This window comes from Otolemur garnettii, unplaced genomic scaffold, assembly GCF_000181295.1.
Source record: "Otolemur garnettii isolate 467f Iridium unplaced genomic scaffold, OtoGar3 scaffold00018, whole genome shotgun sequence".
NCBI lineage: Eukaryota > Metazoa > Chordata > Mammalia > Primates > Galagidae > Otolemur > Otolemur garnettii.
In genome coordinates this window covers 20,277,563-20,290,738 of record NW_003852413.1, presented here as the reverse complement: position 1 = coordinate 20,290,738, position 13,176 = coordinate 20,277,563, and the positions used below count along the sequence as shown (strand labels likewise).

Sequence of the window (13,176 nt, the reverse complement as noted above, 5' to 3'; positions counted from 1 at the left end):
TAGGTGAGTCTCTTGCCTCAGCCTCCCGAGTCGCTGGGACTACAGGCGCCCGCCACAATGCCTGGCTATTTTTTTGTTGCAGTTTGGCCGGGGCCGGGTTTGAACCCACCACCCTCGGTATATGGAGCCGGCGCTCTACTCACTGAGCCATAGGTGCCGCCCTCCCGCCTTATTTATTAGAGTTTCACACTACCAGGGCCGCACTCCCCAAACCCTTGTGGTGACTAATTTTGTGTTCTCGGTCTATCTTCCCGACTAGCCCAGATCTGAGTTCTCAGAGGTCAGAAAGACCAGTCCTCACTAATCCGGCTCACCTGGAGTTTGGGCGCGTAGCAAAGCATAAATGAATCCAATTTGCCAGGGAGAAGAGAGGGTAATGTCAAAAGAACTAGACTGGAAGGAGGAAAACCCCACTGGGACGCTCAGCCGGGAAGAGCCAACCTGGGCATCCCTCTAGAGGCACGAAGCCACGCCCCCTTCGCAAACACCTCCTCGGATTTACTCCTCCCCTCTTGGCCCGCCTGTCCTCCCAGGCTGCCTAAGGCCCCGCCCAGTGGGCGTGACCCCACACCCGGAGGGCCACCATCCCGCCAACAATGACCCCGCCTCTCTTTCTACTGAGCAACCTGTCCCTTTTATTTAAAGATACGTCTACGTCAACCCGCCTTACGTAGCTTTGCGTCATCAGTGCAAGGCACGAAGGCGGGACTTCCTGTCCTTCGTTCTAACAGTTTCCGGGAGAAGCCGGAAGAGACTGGACCCTGGAGAGAATCGGGGATTTTCAGCCCCTCCCCTGGCCCCTACGGAAAGACGAGGCCAGGGACCCTCCTGGCGAAGTCAAAACGCTTAGTCTGGCCTTTTCAGGTGAGGACCTCATTCCCTATCCAGGCACAGTACCAGTACTAGCTCCCTTTAATTTCCCATGACTCCCCGCGTCCTCAAGCCCCGCCCACAGTTCCTCCGCCCCGCCCCGAAGTTTGAGGGGTGTGGATGGTTTGTGACCCCCTTTACCTGATCCTACCCCTCACCGGCTGGGAGAGCTGAGCTTAGGTACGGCGGCCGGGAGCTGGCAGCCCTTCGACTCGGGTGGACTCATGGACCCCACTCCAACGCCACGGAAGTAGGACCGTCCAAAAGCGGAACCTTCACCTAAGAAAAAGCAGAGTCGGGGACCCCTCCACAACGTGGTCAGGGTAGTTCACAGGCTAAGAAGAGAGCAGAGGCCCTTGAGGTGGATGTTCTGGGGTCCTGCCCTGCGCCTCACCACAGGTGTTCCCTGTGTGTCTGCCAGTCGTTTTGGTCTTTCTTTGCCACGGTTTCTTTTTCTGTAAATCATGGGTGATGACATTAACCATCATACCATCAGTGGTTAGTTGTGGGAGTGATAAATAATTGCTACCATTGGTTTATTGAACATTCGTAATGTGCCAGGCACTGTGCTAAGTATTTTGCTTCGATGATTTCACGTCATCTTCAAAATAATCTTATGAGGTAGGTATGAATTTTAATCCCATTTTACTGGGAGAAAGCTGAAGCTGTGAAATGTTGTTTGAGGTTACATATCTAGTAAGAGGTAATACTGAGATTATAATTAGTTTTTTCTGACTCCAGAGTCAGTTTATTAAATAAGGCTGTGAAAACTATTTAGATGTTGATAATGTTCCACAAATATTTTTGAGTAAGTACATGGCGTTATGCTGGTCACTGTGGTGCAAAAAGAAATACATGTAATCCTTGTCTGCCAGGAATGTAATAGAGAGAGAGACAGGCTGATAAGTATAATGAAGTTTTATGGGTTCTGTGAGAATAGTGTGATGATAATAATCACCAGACAGGATTTGTCCAGGGACAGGTGTGAAAGCAGCAGATTCTCTAAGGCAAAGAGTAGGTACTCCAAGGAACAAACAGATCTTACCTGCTTTTCTGAGAAACTGCATAGGGAGAACCTTCACAGTAAAGAAGATAAACTCAGATAAGGATTATGAGAGATGGTGTGGAATCTTTTCTAAATCACTTTCACTTGGGGAGTGATTTTTGTAGTCATAAGCCCATGGTGACCTGGGAAAGTGCTGTTTCTGGTGTCTGTCCCACATAGTTCTCTCTACACCGAGGGCTTGCCAGAGGGTTTCAGAAGAGACAGATGTAGTGTCTGCTGCATAGTGTCTACTGATGGCCTCTACCGAGTTGTCTCTTGAGGTGATTTAACTTCACTTTTTTTTTTTTTTTTGAGACAGAGACTCAAGCTGTTGCCCTGGATAGAGTGCTGTGGTGTTATAGCTCACAGTAACCTTAAACTTGGGCTCAAGCAATCCTCTTGTCTCAGTTTTTCTTTTTAGTAGAGATGGGGTCTCCCTCTTGCTCAGGCTGGTCTTGAACTTGTGAGCTCAAGCAATCCACTTGCCTTAGCCTCCAAGAATGCTAGGATTACAGGCATGAGCCACCTCGCCCAGCCCTAACTTTACTTTTGATGATAGGTTAATTTTTTTTGACTTGACATCTGGGCTTGGATCTGTGATGAAAAATGAAATAAGCTGATTATGAAACAATCTGTCAAGGGTGGCTGCACAGTACCTCCATAAGGGCCCTACCTAAAATAAAATATTGCAGGCTTTTGGTCTCTCTGAAGCTACTTTGGAGATTGCTAAGGGGGCATGTTTGCTTTACCAAGTGATAGAAATCCTAGAGAAACTCAGGGCTTGGATGGCTGTGGCTCGTGCCTGTAATCCTAGCACTCTGGAAGGCCAAGGCAGGTGGATTTTTTGAGCTCAGGAGTTCGAGGCCAGCATGAACAAGAGGGAGACCCTATCTCTACTAAAAATAGAAAAACTAGCTGGTTGTTGTGGTGGGCCCTTGTAGTTTCAGCTATTCAGGAGACTGAGGCAAGAGGATTGCTGGAGCCCAAGAGTTTGAGATTCCTGTGAGCTATGATGCCAGGGGACTCTACACACAGTGACAGAAACAAGACTCTGTTTAAGAAGAAAGAAAAACTGGCTCGGCGCCTGTGGCTCAAGTGGCTAAGGCACCAGCCACATATACCTAAGGTGGCGAGTTCAGATCCAGCTGGGGCCCTCCAAAACAACAATGACGGCTGCAACCAAAAAAAAAAAAAAAAAAATGCTGTGATGCCACGGCACTCTACCCAGGGGGACAGCTTGAGGCTGTCTCAAAAAAAAAAAAAAAAAAAACCCTAAAGGCTCAAAGAAGCAAAGGTTTTTGGCATCTACTAAAAAAGCAGTGATAACTAGCAATAGAGCTAGGCTGTGAGGTTCTCCTAGTGATCCTTGATTGTTGAGGGGTTGGAGTGTAAGAGAGGAAAAGGTGTGGAATTTGATAGCTAGAGTTGCACAGTAGAGGCAAAGGATAAGTCCTTAGCTTTAGGTTGGGGGTCTAGAGTTAGGACTGTAGTCCTCCCTTCTACAGGAAACTAATTCCATTTTCTTTGAGGGCTAGTAAGAGTCTGAACAGACTAGAATCCTGGTTGTAGCCCTCAGGCTCTGCTGACACTGTCCCCTTTGTTCCTGCAGCTTGGACGCAGTCAGCAGCCAGGCCATGGAGCTCTCTGATGTCACCCTCATTGAGGGTGTGGGTAATGAGGTGATGGTGGTGGCAGGTGTGGTGGTGCTGATTCTAGCCTTGGTCCTAGCTTGGCTCTCTACCTACGTGGCTGACAGCGGTAGCAACGAGCTCTTGGGCACTATTGTGTCCACAGGTGACTCATCCGTCCTCCACCTGGGGCACGTGGACCATCTGGTGGTGGGCCAGGGCACCCCAGAGCCAACTGAACTCCCCCATCCATCAGAAAGTAATGATGAGAAGGCTGAAGAGGCTGGAGAAGGTGGAGGAGACTCCACAGGGGAACCTGGAGCTGGGGGTGATGTTGAGCCCAGCCTTGAGCATTTCCTTGACATCCAAGGCCTGCCCAAAAGACAAGCAGGTACAGAAATTGACAGTCCAGAGGCCCCCGTGAGATCTGAAGATAGCACCTGCCTCCCTCCCAGCCCTGATCTCATCAATGTGCGCCTCAAATTCCTCAATGACACTGAGGAGCTGGCTGTGGCAAGGCCAGAGGATACTGTGGGTACCCTGAAGAGGTAAGTGGGCTGGCGAGTGGGAGGCTGCTTGTGGTCCATGTCCCCAGCCCTCAGTTGACTCTAAAGTAGGAGTAGCAGGAATGTATAAGGTCCACTCCCTACCAAGGGTGGGTGGGATCCTTTAATATAAGTCTACTCTTCAGTTTTTCCCTGCTGCTCTGCTTTGTTGATCCAGGCCTGTTTACCTTCTCGTTTTTCACCCTCTTTGTTCCTTCCATCTTTTTCATCTTTACAGCAAATATTTCCCTGGACAAGAGAGCCAGATGAAACTGATCTACCAGGGCCGCCTGCTGCAGGACCCAGCACGCACACTGCGTTCTCTGAACATTACTGACAACTGTGTGATTCATTGCCACCGCTCACCCTCAGGGTCAGCTGTTCCGGGGCCTTCAGCCTCCCTGGCCCCTTCAGCCACTGAGCCCCCAAGTCTCGGTGTCAATGTGGGCAGCCTTATGGTGCCTGTGTTTGTGGTGCTGTTGGGTGTGGTCTGGTACTTCCGAATCAATTACCGCCAGTTCTTCACAGCACCTGCTACTGTCTCCCTAGTGGGGGTCACTGTCTTCTTTAGCTTCCTAGTATTTGGGATGTATGGACGATAAGGACATAGGGAGAAAATGAAAGGCATGGTCTTCCTCCTTTATGGCCTCTCCCCCTTTCCTGGCCAGAGCTGGGCCCAAGGGCCTAGGAGGGAGGGTGGAAAGGACATGGTGGGTATCCCTCTACAGGACACAGGAGGCAGGCATTGTTCCTCCCATTCTCATCCGTGGGGGTACAGACATCCCCTCTGTGCAAGCACAACTCAGGTAGAAATGAAGATGTCTTCTTCCTTCACTATTAGGGTCCTGAAAAAGTTCAGAGCTGTTGGCCAAGCTCAGTGGGGAGCCTGGGCTCTGGGGATTACCTCCCAACTGTGGTCCTAGCTCTTCCCAGCGTCCTGCATGCCTACCCCCAGCACCCAGGGCTTCCTGCCAGGGCTGCTCAGCATGGCCCCAGCATACCTCTGTAGGGAACCTGAAGTATCTTTCATTTCCCTAACGAAGTTATCAGTCTTTTGAGACTGAAATCACAGGCAGGAATGAAGATTGTACCAGCTTTCCCTATAGGCACCTAGCCACCCCCACCTTCTCCTTCTATCCCTGTAGGAGGAAAAGGGTGTTCTCCATGTTCTAGACATTTTCCAGTGTTCTCCCTTATTTCAAAGCACTTTGCTTGCATTTTTTAAAATAATCTTTTATAGGGCTCAGTCGGGAAGGGGATGGGGGCAGAAAGCCAAGTCCCCAGCATTGGGAGTGGCCAGGCCACAGCTGCTACTACCCTAGGCCTACAGCTGTAAGGAAAAGACAGTACTGGCCCTTGGCCAGCACCCTACCCAGCTACAAGGATGGGCTCTGAGTATGGATCACTGGGCCCTAGGCACTTGCCTTTGGGGTTCTTGGAGGATCAGTGTCTGAATAAAATTCCATTTTTGTGGCTTTGGAGCCTCCTTTTGTGACAGAATGGCTTTGCTCTGCTCCCAGCAACATGCCAATGAAGGGTGGGTAGGCCAGGCTACCAACGGGAGATGCAGTTTATTTACACCAGCAGCCATGGGGGGCAGAGGAATACACAGCGTTTACAAAGTTAGCTACCTGTACAGGATGGATTACATATGCAAAAATAAAAATCTCAAGACCACAGGACAGCGTGAGCCCCACCCCCCTCCCCCAATGACCCCAGCATGCGGTAATGCCAGGCGGGTGGCCCCTGGGCATGCGGGGGGGAGTGATGCATGGAAGGAAAAGCCACCGGCCATGGAAATTAGTACAGAACCCCCCCACACACACTCAGACACATGATAGGATACGGGGTGGACGACACCTAGCCGGGGTGGGAAGGATGGGAATTGAAACCCACACAGCCTGCTGTTAAGAGGGAGGGGGTGGGGAGCTCCTAGCCCCTGTTCAACTACATGGTAGGGGGGCACTCTCCCCAGAAGGAAAGGGGTTTGTTCCCTCAGGGTCCCTGCTGGACCAAGCCCATCTCTTACCCAGCCTGGGCAGGGGGCTCTGCCCTGAGGGTGGGCCAAGGAACAATGGGGAAGTTTATGTGGACAAACCAGTTCCCAAACTACTTCCCACTTCTCCCTCCTCCAACCAGAAGAGGGAAAGGGAGAGGCCAGAGGGGAAAGGGTATATTAGGGCCTGAGCTACAGCTGCCTCTCAGAAGGGAGAGTGGCCCACAGCCTTCCTCCCTTCACCTTCAACCTACTCCCAAGACTTCATTTGGAAGCAGGCTGGAGGTTTGCTGAGATCCTCCTTCCCCTCTGGCTTCCCCTTGGAGGAAGGCTATGGAGGGCCAAGAACAGAGGAGCCCAGGCCCCAGGGTTTATTCCAACTCCTGCCAAAATTTGTTTGGCTTTTTAAAAAATAATCACAATTTGTGGGTTAAAAACCAATTTGTACGAGGCATCAGCCACAATGAGAACAACCCCAGGGGAAGAGTGGGGTTCCAGACAGGGCCCTAATCTCTGTTGTTCCCTTTACCCTTTAGGGTCCCCAACCAAAATCAGTCCAACCAGTCCTGGGTACTAGCTACCCAAATGTGGGATGGCTCCTCCTGGGAGAAGGGCCGGAGACATGTCCAACAAGGGCCAGAGAATTTGGCTCAGGGTCGACTCCACCCGTGTCAGTCAGCTCTGCTCCCAGCCCAGACTGCAGTCCTCCAGCTTTGCTCCTGGGAGTGATGGTGCCTGCACAGAGGGGGTGGAGGGTGGTACACCTCTCCAGGCTATGGACCAAGCAGGTGGGCACACTGGCATGACAGTCCCACAGAGGAGTAACAATACCCCTCCCCCTCTACTGACAACTCAGAGCACACAGACCACCTTCTCTTCCGACCCCACTCCTAGCAAAGAGGGAGAGGCACAAGATTAGGATTTTCCTCAGAGCCCCAAACCACAAGTACAGAATAAATAACTTAAAAGCGGCTAAGGAAGGGGAAACAGGGCAGGCTTTGGAGACAGGAGCATTGAGAGGAACTGAAGCTGGTCAAGGTGAAGGGGTGGCAAGCAGCAGTTGGGAACTTGGGGTGCCCCCGTAGGGCAGTGGGGCAGGGTCGGCAGGAGGAACATGGGGCCACCCCAGGAGGGTGAGGCAAGGCCCCTTCCTGGGGCAGGGAATGAGGTAAGAAAACATTTCAAATAAAGCAGCACCGTTCCCTCTCACCTTGGGGCCCCACGCCTCACCAGCCCTGGGTCAGGGAGGAAAGGTAAGGGGGAGTTATTTTGATACACAGCTCCCTCCTGCTACCCTCCTCTTTCCCATTCCTTGAAGCTGTAGAGGCTGGAGGCCCTTTCCTGGCACCCAACAACAAAAGGACAGCTCCTGCTGCCAAGGAGGCCCATGGGGACTGAGGGGAAAGGGCTGCCCCTGTGAGGGGCAGGGAAGGTGGCGGCAGTTCTGGGCGCCTACCTCAGCAGACAGCACACTGTGCCTGCCTACCCCTGGGACTGGGGGCATTTGATAGGATTCTGCACAGATAGGACAGGCCCAACCCTGCCCCTCAGCTCCAAGCACCGGACCCATTCACATTGCTGAGGGCAGCCAGATGAGACCTCCTCCAGGCTCAGCTTCCAACCCACAGCCTTCCGGGGTAGCCACAGTGCCCCTCGGCAGGGCTTAGTCCAGTTCCTGGGGTGGGGGGCAGGCAGTGCCCTGGCACAGTGCCCAGGTCAGGCCCCTGGCCTCGCTGGACATCCAGTAATTCAGAATAAATAGGAAAACCGCCTCCCCACCAAACTTATGTCCAAGGCATAATATGTCCAGGTCTGAGTCCTGCACACTGAGGGGTCTTGCTCCATTGCAGAGGACCCTGACACCCCCCAGGGGTGCATAATTGGATCCTCTGCCTGCCTGGCCCACCAAACTTCCCAAGCCCAAACCCCCAGCAGCTGTCCATCTTCCAGGCTATGCCACCTGGGTGGGGGTTGGGAAAGAGGGCTCTGCTCAGCCAAAGGCTATCCCTTCCACCGAAGTCAGTTGATGTCGTCATAGATGCTGGGCGTCGGGGGTGCCGGTGGCTTTGGCTTCTTCTTCTTGTTGGAGCCCAGGCCGGAGGCAGTCCCTACCAGGCTCAGGTGGGATTTCTTTTTCTTGGTTTTCCGTGACTCCGAGCTGTTGGTACCTGCATAGAAAGAGCCAGGTGGGATGAGAGCAGGGTTGTGGCAGGAGATGGTGTTCTGTGCCTTTGGGCAGAGAGCTCCTGGGGCCTAATGGTGTCACATACCTAGACCCCATCCCTGATTTTCACTCGTCTTGGAGGAGCCTGAATCAGAGGGTGAGAGATCGGAAGAGCCGTCCCACTGAAGCCGGCTGATCAGGGCCTGGCTGTCAGTCATGTCAAAGCTGTCATTATCCAGGGAGCTCTCAACCTCCGGAAGGACGCTGGAAGGGGAGGGGCCAAAGAAGGGTTTTAGGGATACCCTACCAACCACAACCCACCACCTATCCTGTAGGGTCACTCACGCTGAGGGCCCGAGGAAATAAATCCGCACAGTTCGCCTCTGCTCATCTGTGTGCTGGGGGCAGCGCAGGGACCTGGTGAGGAGAAAATTATCAAACCCTGACAAGGCAGGGAAGGATCTGTGGAACTCAGGAAAAGCCCCACCCCTTAACCAAAGCAGGTGGGTGGGATGGGCAAAGACAGGGAAGAGATGAATGGAAGGCACCCAAACTGCAGCCTAAGCCTGGCCATTACAGGAAGGCAAGCAGGAGCCTCCACTGCCTAGAGTTAGGTGCAGGAGGGCCCCTTAGTTTCCCTTCTAGGTTCTGTGCTCACCTTGTGCACATCTTCTTGGTGTGTTCAGAAATCACCCCACATTGCTGGAAGAAGAATACAAGCTGAAAGGAGGGATAGAAGAGAACCTACTCTAGACACTACACATTCCCTTCTGTGTAAATGCTAGACTGCATAAGCAGAAATGGCCCCAAGGTGTCTGGAGCAGATGGTCCCAAGCCACTATGGGCCAGGAAACCTACTTCTAGAGAGAAAACTGCATGTCCCTAAGTGCTATGTCACCAGCATCCACTCCCAGAGGCCTCTGGTTTTCCGGTCCCTCACCGTGGTGAGCAGGCTACGCAACTCCTCTGGCCCCAGGGTCTCATAGCTGATCCCAGTTGAGTTGTTATACTACAGGAGAACAAGAGGAAGAGATTAGGGAAGGGGAAGACAAAAGAGGGAGTGCAATAGTTGATGGAGAATCAATCCCTCCCATGCCTAAGCATGAGGCTTTAGGACTATGCAATAATTTTTCAAGTAATTCCTTTTTTTTTTTTTTTGAGACAGTGTCTCACTCAGTCACCCTGGGGTTGAGTGTCAGGGCATCACAGCTCACAGCAACCTCAAACTCTTGGGCTCAATGATCCTCTTCTTCCCTCAGTGTCCTGAGTAGTTGGGACCATAGGCACCCACTACAACACCCAGCTAGTTTTTCTATTTTTAGTAGAGACAAGGTCTCACTTTGCTCAAATTGGTCTTAAACTCCTGAGCTCAGGCTACCCACCTTCCACGGCCTCCCAGAATGCCAGGAGCCACCTCTCCCGGCCCTAAGTAATTCCACCTGCATGTGGATGAGGGGGTGGGACCCAGAAAGAACGTAAATATACAAGACCCAAACAATTTCTCTAAGGCTTCTGGCTGTCAGCATTTTGATCCCCACTTCACTAAAACCCAACCAATTCACAACAATATAATGAGAGGGAACATAAAAGGGGCAACCTATACTCACCTTAAAAGGATCCGAATTGCTAAGTTCCCCTGAAGAAGAAAAAAGAAGGGGAAGGGTGTTTGATGCAGAGGTACAGACAGAGAACCCTGAAAATAACCAGAGAGGAAGTGGGGGTGACAGAAGGATCACAGGCCCTCCCTCAATACCCCTATACCCAGGCCCCCACCTCCACCCCACAGCAATGAGTTCCAGAAAACACAGCTAGAATCATTCCCATTGTTCCAGCTCCACTTACCATTTTTGTGTTTTAAAGACTTGGATCTTCGAGGGGAATTAGGGTTCTGGAATGGGAGATACCATAGCTTTGGGGAAAGGGTAACGATAAGGGGGAGCCGAGAACCCAGGGAAGGAAAAAAGATTTGACAAAGAAACATCCTCAAATTCCTACTCTTCCCACCCAGTAAGAGGCCTGTTTACTCATATTCCCTCCCCCACTCCACCAAAGCCTCTGCTGCCCCATGCCCACCATAGATACCTTTGTCCCCAAACCCAGAGAAGCCCCCAGTGACTTCAGATTTGAGTCAAGACACCCAAGGACTCCCCTCCCAAAAGGGAGGGTTAACTGTCCTTTGCCCAAATTTCCCCCATGCTTGCCCGGCTCTCACCTTGTCTGATTTTCTCTTCTTGGCTGTTGGGAACAAAAGGATAAAGAGGATTACTTTAAGTTCTCAAAGTAAAGGCATCAAAAACAAGTACAAAACTACACTTTGCCCCCACTGTTCAAGACAACAGCTTGTGACCACTGTATACCCAATTCCTACTTGCCCACCTCATCCCAAAGTCCCCCAAGTTTCCCCAGATCCCCAAATACCTTTCTTCTCTGAGCCATAGGACCAGTCATTGTCATTGATGTCATCATTATCTTCTTGGTCACTCTCAGACTTGTTCATGTTGTTGCTATTGGCAATCCTGCCAAAGGTAGGAAAGAAAAAGGGTCAAGGTTGCCACCCTGTGTCCCTACAACATCCAGGGTATATAGAGTATCTGGGAACAAGTATAATCCTCTGTCCCCTACTAGTGCCCCCGAGGGACTACACCACGGTGCAGGCTGCAGAAGATGAGCAGCTCTGGTTCCAGCCAGGGAAAAGGCCCTCACCGGCGGTTGGCAATTCGGCTGCTGTTCCGACCCATTCCCAGGCACTTCTCCAGGTGGGGAGCAAAGCGGGAGGCGGCAATGCTGCGGCTGCAATTGGGGCAAACACACTCCTTGCTCTTCCACTGGTTGAAAACCTGTCCAAAGATGTCCAACCCTGGCTGGTCCACGATCTCTGGGGACAGGAGAGGCGTGGCGATCAGGGCAGGCAGGGAACCCTCCTCTCTTGTTCCCGTGGCTTCTTCAACCCCCCTGCCCAGGCTCACAGGAGCTCCAGGATCTATATCTAGTGCAGTTTCCAGAGAAGGAAACTCGAAGCACTCCCAGGGCAGGGTTAGACTGCTCTCCTTCAATCCTGAAGCTCACCAAAATCCTTCATGCTATCAGGGTCTGTGTCGTCCAGGAAGAAGTAGCCACACTTGACAGCCCGGTGTACCTCAAAGCAGAATCCCAAACAAGAATCCTCGACCAGGTCTGCGTATATCTCCTGAGCGATGGCCTGGGCCCCAGGGGAGAACATCCATGGTCACAAGAGTCACAGCCCCCTGGTCTGATAGCAACTTTCACCAACTAAATCTCCTGCCAACTGGCCCCAGCCAAGAATCATGCTTTCTTTTCCATTTTCCCCATCTTGACTTTGTGTTCTTTCTTCTTCCTGGATCCATGGGCCTTTTCAGCTGGCTATTCCCTTTAAGGAACAAGGCTGACTACCCAAATTCCTCTTTGGTGTGGATGCCAGATATAGCGCCGTACAGACATCAAGAGAAAGAACTAGAGGCACACGTGGGGGAGCCCTCACCTCTAGTTTGCTGTTATCCAGGCCAGACAAAGACATTTCCTCCATTTTCATTTGTAAACTCTTGTGGAGACGGCGCTCTGACTGCTCATAGCACAGCGGGCGGCAACTCGGCTGTACACATTTGGGGGGGGGGTGTGTTGGTGTGAGTCCAAGGCACCTCTGAATACTGCCCTCACCCCTGCCCACCTCGCTGCCCAGTTATCCTGGCATCAAGGTATCTCCCTCCTCAAGGCCCAGGCTCACTAAGTCTGGATGGTCCTTCAAGGCCTGAAACCTAAAGGTGGTCTAGTCCTTCCTAGGCCTAATCTCAGGCCCTGGACTCCACTGCCAATCAGAGTCTGGGACTATAGGAGGCAGCAGCTCACCCCAGGTCCCTAAAACTCAAACCCCTCTTTGATACCCATGGTGCAATGCAGCAGGGGGAGGAGAAGGAACTCTAAGGCCTCAAAGCAAACCCACAGGGTGTGGCAAAGAACTGCACAGACTCCTAAATACAACCCCCCTTCCCTAAAGGCTCTCCTCAGAGTCACCTCTGCTTTCAGCTAGGATGTCCACTTGGGGGGGTACTGCTACCAGAAGTACGAATGGCCCTAGGACCCTACAACCTTCACCCTACTCTGCTTTCCTTTGAAATAAGCATGTCACTCCACGAGGGGAGCAGAGCCCGCAGAAGCCGTAGGGCTAAGGGGCATTTCTAAGCCACCAGGAACAAGAGAGGGGTAGAGCCCGTTGGGATAGTATGGCAGAAGTGGGCACTTCCCTTACCTGTTTTTGCTTTAGATAACCACCCTCCCTCCCTCCCTCAGGACAAGCCGGAAGTCTCTCCAAGAGCCCCAAAGTCCAGGAACCCCCAGCAAAGGATTCAGAAACAGCACCCACAGTCCAGGGCCCCTCTGAATGGTGGGTACGAGTTTAAGGAGCTGCCGGCCTAGAGTGGGGTGGGGACTGACAAATGAGCCAGGGGCACTGAGAAGGGTAGGAGGCCGGGCCTCGGCTCTTCCCCCGTCCCTGCGGCACTGCTGCTGCATCATACCGACTGGGGGGAGGAGAGCAGAGCCGCTGGAGGCCGGCGCCGGTCCGGGACAGACCGACCCCCAGAAAGTGGGCAGAGTGGGACGCGTCCCGGCCCCTCTCCTTCCTCGCCCGCCAAGAGCCCCGGCCGGCCGGGGAGAGGAGTCCGGGAGGGTGTCTCTATTGTCCCGGGGGCTAGGGCCTGGCTCCCTAACAAAGGCCCCGCGCCCCCTCCCCGGCCGGCCCTGCCCCGCCCAAGGGGGACCCAGACGGGGAAGAGCAGGGGGCCCCGGTCGGGCCGGGAAGCTGGGGGAAGCCGGGCGTTTCCGCGTCGGCCGGGGGGGAGGGGAAGGGGCGCTGACCCAGACCTGGGGGGAGGGGGCCCAAGCCCCGCCTCGGGCCCCGCCCCCCGCCCCCC

At 53.0% G+C, this 13,176-nt stretch overlaps 2 protein-coding genes across 5 annotated transcripts; one reads left to right on the top strand and one right to left on the bottom strand.

Annotated features, from left to right (window-relative positions):
* The first annotated feature begins 731 nt into the window (after nt 1-731).
* On the top strand, nt 732-5,246 carry TMUB2 (transmembrane and ubiquitin like domain containing 2). Of its 2 annotated transcripts, none has more exons than XM_023511310.1 (3): nt 732-864; nt 3,525-4,091; nt 4,327-5,246. In XM_023511310.1, exons 2-3 carry the CDS (start codon nt 3,550-3,552, stop codon nt 4,688-4,690), a joined length of 906 nt encoding a protein of 301 aa, XP_023367078.1. In that variant the 5' UTR covers nt 732-864; nt 3,525-3,549; the 3' UTR covers nt 4,691-5,246. The 2 variants fall into 2 exon arrangements, with proteins under 2 accessions (XP_023367078.1, XP_003786328.1); XM_003786280.3 differs by lacking the exon at nt 732-864 and adding an exon at nt 982-1,491.
* A 394-nt stretch (nt 5,247-5,640) lies between these two features.
* On the bottom strand, nt 5,641-13,040 carry ATXN7L3 (ataxin 7 like 3). 3 transcript variants are annotated; one of them, XM_023511309.1, is made up of 13 exons: nt 12,513-13,040; nt 11,748-11,858; nt 11,315-11,447; nt 10,952-11,123; nt 10,667-10,764; nt 10,461-10,483; nt 10,091-10,157; nt 9,856-9,884; nt 9,189-9,257; nt 8,907-8,950; nt 8,594-8,665; nt 8,355-8,512; nt 5,641-8,252 (listed from the first exon to the last, which is right to left on the bottom strand). In XM_023511309.1, exons 2-13 carry the CDS (start codon nt 11,796-11,798, stop codon nt 8,104-8,106), a joined length of 1,065 nt encoding a protein of 354 aa, XP_023367077.1. In that variant the 5' UTR covers nt 11,799-11,858; nt 12,513-13,040; the 3' UTR covers nt 5,641-8,103. The 3 variants fall into 3 exon arrangements, with proteins under 3 accessions (XP_023367077.1, XP_023367076.1, XP_003786326.1); XM_023511308.1 differs by having other exon boundaries at nt 11,748-13,040; XM_003786278.3 differs by having other exon boundaries at nt 10,091-10,136; nt 11,748-13,040.
* Nucleotides 13,041-13,176: the final 136 nt, after the last annotated feature.